The sequence below is a fragment of the Magallana gigas genome, chromosome 2 (genome assembly GCF_963853765.1).
Source record: "Magallana gigas chromosome 2, xbMagGiga1.1, whole genome shotgun sequence".
Lineage (NCBI taxonomy): Eukaryota > Metazoa > Mollusca > Bivalvia > Ostreida > Ostreidae > Magallana > Magallana gigas.
The window spans coordinates 49159944-49170460 of record NC_088854.1 but is presented as its reverse complement, the minus strand read 5'-3'; the positions used below and the strand labels follow the sequence as shown (position 1 = coordinate 49170460).

At 32.0% G+C, this 10517-nt stretch overlaps 2 protein-coding genes across 4 annotated transcripts; one reads left to right on the top strand and one right to left on the bottom strand.

Annotated features, from left to right (window-relative positions):
- Window positions 1–59: 59 nt before the first annotated feature.
- Window positions 60–3992, bottom strand: LOC105344241 (uncharacterized). Of its 2 annotated transcripts, none has more exons than XM_011451960.4 (9): window positions 3843–3992; window positions 3518–3616; window positions 3022–3438; window positions 2473–2820; window positions 1155–1265; window positions 1017–1038; window positions 851–927; window positions 703–751; window positions 60–605 (listed from the first exon to the last, which is right to left on the bottom strand). In XM_011451960.4, the coding sequence occupies exons 1-9, from the start codon at window positions 3940–3942 to the stop codon at window positions 569–571; spliced, it is 1260 nt and encodes a 419-aa protein (XP_011450262.4). In that variant the 5' UTR covers window positions 3943–3992; the 3' UTR covers window positions 60–568. The 2 variants fall into 2 exon arrangements, with proteins under 2 accessions (XP_011450262.4, XP_065933065.1); XM_066076993.1 differs by having other exon boundaries at window positions 3518–3644; window positions 3843–3935.
- Window positions 3993–5917: 1925 nt separating this feature from the next.
- LOC117686221 (uncharacterized) lies at window positions 5918–8737 on the top strand. 2 transcript variants are annotated; one of them, XM_034460924.2, is made up of 7 exons: window positions 5918–6060; window positions 6140–6400; window positions 6501–6563; window positions 6718–6795; window positions 7969–8079; window positions 8199–8238; window positions 8334–8737. In XM_034460924.2, the coding sequence occupies exons 1-7, from the start codon at window positions 6006–6008 to the stop codon at window positions 8431–8433; spliced, it is 708 nt and encodes a 235-aa protein (XP_034316815.2). In that variant the 5' UTR covers window positions 5918–6005; the 3' UTR covers window positions 8434–8737. The 2 variants fall into 2 exon arrangements, with proteins under 2 accessions (XP_034316815.2, XP_034316816.2); XM_034460925.2 differs by lacking the exon at window positions 7969–8079.
- Window positions 8738–10517: the final 1780 nt, after the last annotated feature.

Below are 10517 nucleotides of genomic sequence, written 5' to 3'. Positions count from 1 at the left end.
TAATGCATTATTTACTTGAAGTCAGAGTTGAAAGAAAAAAAAAAACCTCACCCCGAATGTCAGGATTTGAACATTTTATTTACCATGTGTCTCAACTCTAGCAAACTGATAAAACAATGACAGAATGAAGCTGCAAGATTTTTGAACTCATAGCAACAACATGTATTATGGTCATTACATATATGTGAAAGACTGATTTCCTTCCATAAGAAACAAAGTGGACCAATGACCTTCATGGTCACCGACTGTTATAAAGCCCTTCGAATGATCCATAGAAATGCATCCTAAATATAACAGTCCTGCATTGTGGCTTTGTTGCATGGGTATAAAGATATATGGTCTAGCTGAGATGTAACAGTACTTGGTATTTTGGAAAGATTTCTTGTAAGAAAAAATTCATCGTTAAGCATGAAAATGTCAGTATGGGAATCTAAAGAGAGTTGAAGTTAAATGACAATTTTTTTTAAAAATTGAAAAAAAGGTGGACGTGAAAGTTAAAACACAGCGTTCTTGAATTGGTGATAAATCCGAACGTCACCGTCTGAAGATCTTTCCTTGACGTCCATTTTTAGATTGGTTCTTCCGGATTGTTAAAAGTGTTCAAACTGTAACGGGAAGTATTTCAAAATTATATTTTACAGATATTGGCAGATGGATGACGGATTAACAAAAATGTAAGCACATTGAGCATAAAAAAATGACCTTTGGAGTCGAAGATATGGATCGTCTTCCTGTGTAGAATTATCGAATTCTGAGAAAAGAAATTGAATATATTTAGAAACTGCAAGGCGTGAGATTTTATAAAGTATTTGTATCAGTTGTTGAATATGATGGATATTTTAAAAAAAACCTTTATTTCCGTCTTCACGGCGCCAGATATCCAGACTGTCCATACTTCCTTTCTTCTCTGCTTCCTCTAGCTCTTTCCTGCGATATTAGATAACTATCGTGACACATTGAACAGATCATAAACGAAACAGAACGAAGAAAAATCCTCCAAATCGATTTATACTTACACAGTTTCCTGCAAGAATTTTTCTGTGAAACCAAAATAACAGCAATTAAAAAAATATGGTAATTGCCAGAATATTTTAAAGTACAAATTTGAATAATGAGAAGGGAAATTCCGCCTAATACAATTATTAAACACTCACGTTTGTGTCGGGTGCGATACATTACAATGCTTCCCACCACGAGCGTCAGAAGTATCAACCCCCCGATGCTGCCTATCACTATGACCTCTGAGTTTGTGTCCCATAGAGACGCTGAAAACAGGTTCCCGTGTGAAATTAGAGTGAGCTTGCGTATTTACAATTCATTAAAGTTATTGAATAGATAAATAAATAAAAGAAACTAATAAATGAAAAACATAAAAAATGTATCAACCCAAGCAAGTTGGGATATCTTTCAATGTTTATATATATCAACCAACATTATTATAGAAAGCATTGAAGCAACCTCTAATAATACAATATCCAATAATGATATAAAGTTTCATAAGTGTTCAAAATCCTGACTACTAATGATATAATTTTATCATTATCGAACTATCTAGCCGTCCATTATTGATACAATTTCAAAACTATATAACTTTTGGTCAAAATTCACATCAACTAATGATAAGAAACAAAAACGCAAAACATGTGTACACATCGTTTACCAATAATGATTATTCGTATAATGTTTATAGCATTAGTGAATGGACTTCAACCATCATGGAACAATTATGTGTTCAATGGTACTGTTTTAAACAAGTTTTAGACAAGTCATGCTCTTTCGTATGCCCATTTGTCTACTTCTGTGTTGGCTAAGAGGGGTTTATTAGTTGGATTATCAACAAAGTTGACAATTTAAGATGAGTATATCGTTGACCAGCAATGAGAAATCTTTATATTGCATTAGGCCTACTGGAAAGTATTTCCTAGTGGATAGACAAGACACGTTTGCGTGCCACTCTGTCTATTTCTCTGTTAGCTCAGAAAAGTATGAGATAGATTATTAAAATATAATATTTCCTAGTGGATGGTCTGTCTAATGGATGGATTTCAACCATTAATGATACAATAACATGTATGTATGAAAAGGTATATGCAAAATTTAAAACAGTACCATTTCATACATAATTGAATCAATAATGGTTGAAGTTTACCCTCTAATGCAATAAAAGTTATATCATTAAAGGTCAACAATGTACTTATTTTGCGTTTTCCTCTAATATCATAAGTGGATGTGAATTTTGACCCTTAATGATATAACTTTATGAAATTGAATCATAAGTGGACGGCTAGGTAGTTCGTTAATGATGTTAAAATTATACTATAAATGGTCAGTATTCTGAACACTAACGCAATTTTATATCATTAGTGGATACTGTATCATTAGACGTTACTACAATGCATGAAGTTAGAAATGTTATTTTTAAATGTAAATTTATAGAAAATTGTCAAGATTTTAATTAACAGAAAATGTCACCTTTTTCTTGTATGACAACGTCGACAGAGAAATTATAAGTGACGTAACCATGCGAATTATTGACGAATAGAATGTAGTCCCCTGTCCATGTTGATGTAATGTTGGTCAATCTCACGTCTGCTGAGTAGAGGGGCATTTCAAGAGGAACAACCACTGCCTTCAGTGTGGAACGTTCTGTACTATAAAATTCTACACCAATGCTGCGTTTTTGTTCCATGTTTGCCTTGGAAACGGTCAAACGTTGCTTGGGTGTTGGAGAGCTGGCTATGGAGATGACGAATTGTATACGCTGTCCCTCGGCGACATGAAATACTTTTCTGTCAGTTGGTTGAATCAATAGAGGTGGGCCTGAATTTAAAGAAAATACTAAGAGTTTTCCCTTCCAGCTTAAGTGTGAAATGAAAAGGCAAATCACATATCAAGAATAACTATATATACACGTACGCGATTACAAAAAGTACGCAAGACATACATGTAAATATTAAAATATAGAATCACAACTTTGGAAAAGAAAGTTTTATCTAGTTAATTGTTCTGTAACTTTACTACCCTGAACATCGACGTGTACAGTTCTGGTCAGGTTTCTAATTACGACTCTGCCCTTGGTTACGTTACTGCCAGCGGTTACGTTACTGCCCGTAGTTACGTCACTGCTATTGGTTACATGGCTGTCCCTGATTACGTTACTGGGACTGGTTCCGTTACTATTATTCGTTAAGACACTTGAGGTGTTTGACACGGTAAAGCCTTCACACGTTTGGTATTGAACAAAGCAGACGTAATATCCAGTGTCATTGAATGATACATTTTTTAAATGAAGGGTGTTGTTACTGCTGATGATATTTTGTGCCCCTGATTTCCTCCAATATGCATGAAGATAAACCACTCGTATACTTGACATAAAGCAATGAAGCTCAGTGCTGGTTGTTAAATTCACAGAAGTTGTATTGGGTAATTCATAAAACTCTACAAAAAGTACTAAGGTTTATCAACAATTTAAATTAACAGAAATGTTCAGAACATTGTTTATGTTTGTTTAGATTACCTTGTGATAGCGATATATTTCCATTTGTTGTTGAGTTTAGAATATATTCGTCACCATGACAACCGCTTTCGTAATCTTCTTCCTCAAAAGAACTGAGTTCTATAAAAGTGTGATCATGCGATGGTTACTTTAAAGATACAAATAGTATGCTTGATTTGATTGCCAAAACATTTACAAGATCTGAAATTCGAATAAAACACCTAGCTGCATTATGAGCAATTGAATGTTATCTCTATTTAACATCAATTTAGAATCATATGTAACTTGTAGGCAAATGTAATCTTTAGTTGTATAGCTTATTCAAGAATCGTTAGGTTAACCTTACCTGAGAACAAAGTTCCAAAACCTGTGATACTCATAAAAACTGGCAACAAATGCAAAGATCTCAAAGAGCACATTTTAATCCAGCCGCACTGATGACACATACGGAAGGATGTAACATTGTAATCAAAATTCACAACAGCACAGTATCGCGCGATCAGTCCTCGTATTCATACTATTTCGACCAAAGCGTGCATTTATCACACTTGATATCTTAAAAATACATACAAATAAATAGTAATGCTACATCTATATTTTTTTCCTATCTTTTATTGTAAGTTGTAATAATACATATTTAGCATATTAATGTACAAAAGTTATCATTTTAGCATGTGGTTAGAGACTGTCATTTAAAGAAGGTGTGTATGTACTATGAAGTGAGTAATACGATTGTAGCATAAGAAACACATGTATGTTTATGGAATAGGAATGGCAAGATAATTAGATAGGTATCACATGTTTTCGAATTTCTACTTACTACCGTTGTACATTCTGCTGATGACAAATTAATAAAATGTTTTGTAACTTATTCAACATTCAATATCCACATATAAAAGGAGTAAAGGAATTGCTGTCATTTCAGTAAACTTATCATAACAACAATTTCTAAAACGTATCCGACGATGTATTTTATCATGAACGATCCGAATTATTGCCACTTTGCAGAAGGTTTCAATTGTTTACTCTTGCTTGTAAACATATAGAGAAACACACTTAAGGCTAGATATTTAAAACTAGAGCAAAGCTCGTTGCAAAGCAACGAGTGGGTCTTCCGTTAATATCGAAAGTAAAGCTACAAGAACCTCAAAGAACTCGTAACAAAAGTATCTTAAGTACAAAAGATTAAAAAATCGAATGATTCTAGCTACGAACGAATGATTTTAAGTACGAATTAACAAAAACCTAACAAAAAACAAAATTTTGAATGTGTTTAAGTACGATTTAACAATTTTGAATTGTTTTAGGTACAAGATAACGTAACCTTTACCTAACATCTATTCTATTAGTCCAGACTGCAGAATCAAAATTTCCGTAAAAATAAGTTTTTTAATGCTTATATCCCGCAATCAATCATCGGATTTTTAAACGAATTTCAGTTTTAAATTTAGCTTGATAAGCTCTTTTCGAATTTATGATTATAAAAGAACTATTGCTCTTGAAATAGTAATTATGAAAAGCTTTTAGAGCCCTCCTGACCTCTAGTTTGACAGGACAGCCCCCTTTTTTCATATCAAATAAAAGGTCTCGTAAATATAAACTTCTTTTGTTCAACAATTGTTCAAGTTGTATCTGTGTAGGGGCCAACCGTTAAACTCCTTAACGGGGTTACCATCAAAAAACTTTAAGGTTGCATTTTGTTTAAAACATTATTATGAGCAACCTCTCCTCTACACTGCTTTTCAAAGGGTCGACCTTTCGTACTGTGTGCTTAAGCATCATCAAATATCAGAAACTTACCGATGTATAGTTTAATGATCAGTACGAATTGTTTTCAGTAGAAGTTACTATCAGTGTGAATTTTGCACTATTTTTCAATCCAAGACTGCGGAATCAAAATTTCCGGAAAAATCAGTTTTTAAACCTCGATATCTTTGTAATGCATCCTCCGATTTTCAAACGGTCTTCAACATTAGATTCAGCTTAAACAGCTCTACAAAATACGTATACGTTTTTTATTTGATCAAAAAATTCAAATTTTCGAAAAATTAGATTCACTTCCGGTTTGGACCGGAAGAGACAGATTTTCATTTCCAGCCTTATGGCATAGGTAAATTGAAAATTTATAACCACGGAACATTTCCCGGACAAAATGACTTTTTTAAAATTTAAAAAACGACGTAACGTAAAAACAGAAGTGACGTTGTCATCGAAACTTTATCATCTTTGAGGGATAATAGTTGCACATAAACTCTGAAAGTTTCATTAAAATTGGTTGAAAACATTTTGAGTTATGAAGCCAAAAAGGAGTCAGAAAAAAAAAGAAAAAAATATTAATAAAAAGAAACCGAAGAATAACAAGAAGGTCTTCCGTTAAAAACGGAAGACCCTAATAAACCCCCACCTATTATTACTTCCCAACCAATCAACAACATGCCTTCCTGGTTTTGCAAGGTATATAAATGTAAAACATGTTTTTTCTGTATCATATTACATTTGAAGTTAAACAATGAAAATTATGTTATTGACGCTGATATTCACATTGGTGTCTTTCCAAGTTATCAGTGGGTATTTTTATTATCACAGCAATTTGTTACATATGTTGTATAGAGATGTTTTAAATGTTTTGCTTTATGTACACAGGCGCAGCAGGTTTGATCTCCAGCATTGCAACAGGTGGTTGTTCAGTACTCATACAATGGAACAGTAGAACTTATTCCGAGTACTTCATAAGTATTCGTGACAAAAAGGATACAAATTATTTCAACATTGAGACAAACAGTAATGTATTTACATTTGGTGAAGCGCGGCCTGGTCAAGAATACAAAATAATATGGTACCCAATAAAAAATAGAAAAAGAATTGAAAACTTAACTGAAGAAATAACAGTTCTGGTTCCAAGCGGTATGTTTACATTTGTGAATTGATTCATAAAACTGGTTTTTTTAGTGTTGTAAATGTTTTTATCACATGTGATGTGTATATGTAGTGTATAATTGTTTAGAATGCCTCCTTGAATCATCGACTACACATCTAGCATCAAAAGAGACAGGGAACCAAAGCACGGGTATTACTATACTGTAGAAGAATATATATATATATATATATATATATATATATATATATATATATATATATATATATAATGGTTAAATTTCTAAATTGTAAATTGTAATATTTAAGTATTTTGTGTGGTGTAATAACTATAATTAGCCTTAAAGTTATAGCTACAGATGTTGCTGAAACTTCCCCTGAGGTTAGTTTTACCCTGGATATGACTACAGAATTTGACAAACTCGGTAAGTTTTGAATACTAGTTGGTAATGCACTTTTTAGGTTTATCGCTTGCAATATCGAGATATTAAAGTAATTTGTAGCAAACGATTGAATATAGATGAAATAATGTAAGTCATACTCAGACTACTAGTATTACGAAGCCAAATAAGCAAATACGGCTGATGGCAAATTATAGGAGAATCTTACGGGCCTTCTGTACAAAGAATAAATTTCTTTTAACATGTGTACTAAGAGAGAACGCCTATTTAAGGTCAAGATAAATTCTTTCAATTCTTCATAGCAATAGCTAAGTTTGATTGTGTGTACCGGGGCTAAATTGTTTGGTAAACACAATGAAAATCATGTTTTAAACTGTCATTTCCAATTCAATATGAAGGAAATAAAGAACACATTTCGGAGTTTTGTCCACTTTTGACTAATAAAATATATCTAGAATGCCTACAGTCTCTCCAAAAACGAAATTAAAGAAGCTCTTGATCGACCTATTCATTAAAATGATGTCAAATTGAATATAGGTATCGGGATTACTTTTCCCGTGATTTTATAAAAGAATGTAAAGAAACTGTTTAATTTTCTACATAATTCCTTTGAAGCCGTAAAGTACGGGAAAAAGATTCTTCAAATCAATTACGACGCCATAATGGTTCTAGCATCAAAAAGACACCCTGGAATCATTTACTAGATCTTGACCTTAATGTGTATTGAATTATACTGCTATCCAAATTGTACAATGTATTTGTCAAATTCTATATATGATACTGTGGAATCATTAAATTTCGTGGGGGGCCAATTTTCGTGGATTGCTTAAATTTTACTGGTTCGTGGGGACGTAATTTCGTGTATTCTCTAAAACCTACAAAGGAAATATGACTTTATTACTCTAATTTATTAATTCGTGGAGGATGTTAATTCGTGGATAGGAGGTACCCACGAATTCCACGAAAATTGAGCCACCACGAAATCTAATGATTCCACAGTAATCTAAAAATGATAATGTGTACAGGTAACTCTCTTTCTCAGCAAATTGTAAAAATGTTGCAAATCACTTTTTATGATTACTTACAGCTGCTTTTAGACGATGCAATTCTTCAATAAAGATAACTTTTTATTCATTTCTCTTTTTATAATTCACTAAGCGAACATTACACACTATTTCATGATCAAACTGTGTACAGGTCACAATGGATTCTGCACCATCTATTTTTGGGTGTCCCTGATAGCTTTTCCTATAGTGATTGGAGTCGTAATGGTTCTCATGTACTTTTGTGTCGCAAGGAAGAAGCAAGGTATTAAGTACCACTGTATGGAAAACCTATCATATTTTATTGAAATCAATGAGCTAAGGTACAACTATCGAGTCTTTTCTTTAAAACTTTACACTCATTGACAAATCATCCTTTTTTAGATACAAAACACAGACACCAGGAGGAGGATCAAATTACGAGGTATTACATGTATATTTCCTCATTGTCATCATTATATGTTTGGAATTTTGTTTCAGTTTACATGAATTCCGCATTTAATTTTGTTTCAACTGCAGGTCAGCTCGTGTCGACGTAAAATCGAATAACTATTCCAACGACCATTCGTATTATTACGACGAAGTTGAATACTCACTTGCACACGAGTCTGGAATTTAACATCATAATTGTATATTTCCTTATTTTGCAAAAAACAAAACCCTCATGTTTTCATTGAAAAAAACATTTCAAAACATGTTTCTAAACTACAAAGCCTTGTTAATTTTGATTGATAATCATAAAGGTTCCATTGTTAATAGCTCAGTTATATACGGCAGACAAAAGTGTTTAAATGTTGAAAATGTACACTAACATTTTTGTACACATATCTTGGATGAAAATCTATATATACAGAAACTGTACATGCAGAGCCAGGACGGACACCATTGTTTATTGTTTTACCACAAACAATTTGTATTAATTAAATACTATAGATTGCAATATGACAAATTGTTTGATGATGTAGGTATCATAAGAAAAAACAATTGGGTTTATGATGTTAAACATTGCTTGATTGATGAAAGTTTTAAGATAATTTGGAATCTACGAAGATATGATGATGCCCTTAAATAAAAAATTAATTAGAAAGTAAATCGAATAATTATCGCCTATGTTAAAAATTCTGGAAATGATATCTTTATTGACACCTTTATTACAACTTTGTTTTAGAAATATTAAAAAAAGCTACATACCTATTACGGTTTAAAATATATATTTTTTTTATTTCTAAAACTAAATTATCATTTTATACCCTTGCTGTTGAGACTATTCAATATAATTGATCCATCAGATAGAACGTCTGTATTGTACTTATGTTAATTAATTGTATGGAGGATGAAATTAATTTTATCTTGATACACTAATGTCTTTTGTTCGAAATACATCAAACCATATTTTTATCTTCATATCAATTGAATGATAGACTTCTGGGATAGGGATAAAGGTATTTCATCAATTTAGATGGGAAGTTTTCTTACAGAAAACTAGACTTTGACCCGTGCGTGCACGGGTTGACATTGCATATAATATCGGGCATTTATAAAATAGATACATCGAAACACTGTATATTGTTGACATTTGCATAACCAAACTTCAAGCCTCCAATAGTGCTATTAATTTCACTACACTCTGCTGAGTTGGAAATTTAACTGTGTCTCGGGAAAGGCCTTCACTACAGTTAAAATGCCTCCCATATACCCGTAATGTAGCAGAAAATTGCAGAGTCGCTCCAAAACGATTTTGGAGAAAATTAATAAAGTTGTATTGAAAATAACAGTCAAATTGTTCACATCAAAGTATTTTGAAGCTGTAAATACTTTTCTTCGATAATTCTATAATAATATTATTGCAGAATTCAACATATTTCAACAACGTTTTTTACACACCATGTTTACATTCGAAACTCTCGGGATTTTTTTTTTTATAGTAAATGCATTGTGTTAGAGTTATCTCCCGTATTTTCTTTGATGAACAGAAAAATTTCCAATGAAAATTAACACGCATTTGTTTTATCGTTTCCAAGATTATCCATGCAAATGTGATATTGTGGAAGCATAAAATAAAGAGCCTCCCGTGATTAAGCGTGAATGTAATGCGCATGCGCAAAATTGTAAAATCCAAAAAATTCAGATGATTTCCGGAATTTTTTAAGGAATTTTCGTTGATTATTAATTTACGAAGCTTGATTTAGAAAAAATAAAAACAAATTGGTAATCCTCAAGTACCAATGATGTTTAAAATATTTAAAACAAAAGACAGTACTCTTCCGATTTATCGGTATTAAAGCTAAAAAATTCGAGTCTATTATTTTAATATAGTAGTATAGATTTAGTTTTCCGATCGGATCATATAAATCGTATAGGAGTTTTGTTCAAATTTTACTTAAATTCAATCCCCACTTGATATCCAATTGCAAATTCATCCTATACGAATATTGTTTTTCCTTTGAAAACGATTATTTTACATAGTTATTTGTTTTACAACGATAAATATCTCATCTATTTAATAAAACATATCAAAACCAAAAGTGGTTTTCAAGTATGAATGAGAAAACTGTGATTGACGTAAATTAAACAGATTTTTAAAGTAAAAAATGATTGCTTTTTATAATGCCGATTTGCGGCATGTGTGCCATTTGAAACCATTTGAAATATGATTTTATAAGAAATAAATTCACTCCCACTTCAATTGCAATTTGTTAAACT

Bases quoted from the DNA above. Each gene is read 5' to 3' on its own strand.
- LOC117686221 (XM_034460924.2), top strand. From the start codon at position 6,006: ATGAAAATTATGTTATTGACGCTGATATTCACATTGGTGTCTTTCCAA. The intron at 6,061-6,139 runs GTGGGTATTTTT...TTATGTACACAG, and splicing joins GGTGTCTTTCCAAGTTATCA to GCGCAGCAGGTTTGATCTCC. The intron at 6,796-7,968 runs GTAAGTTTTGAA...AACTGTGTACAG, and splicing joins TACAGAATTTGACAAACTCG to GTCACAATGGATTCTGCACC.
- LOC105344241 (XM_011451960.4), bottom strand. From the start codon at position 3,942: ATGTGTCATCAGTGCGGCTGGATTAAAATGTGCTCTTTGAGATCTTTG. The intron at 928-1,016 runs GTAAGTATAAAT...CTAATATCGCAG, and splicing joins AAATTCTTGCAGGAAACTGT to GAAAGAGCTAGAGGAAGCAG. The intron at 752-850 runs GTTTTTTTTAAA...TTCTTTTCTCAG, and splicing joins CCGTGAAGACGGAAATAAAG to AATTCGATAATTCTACACAG.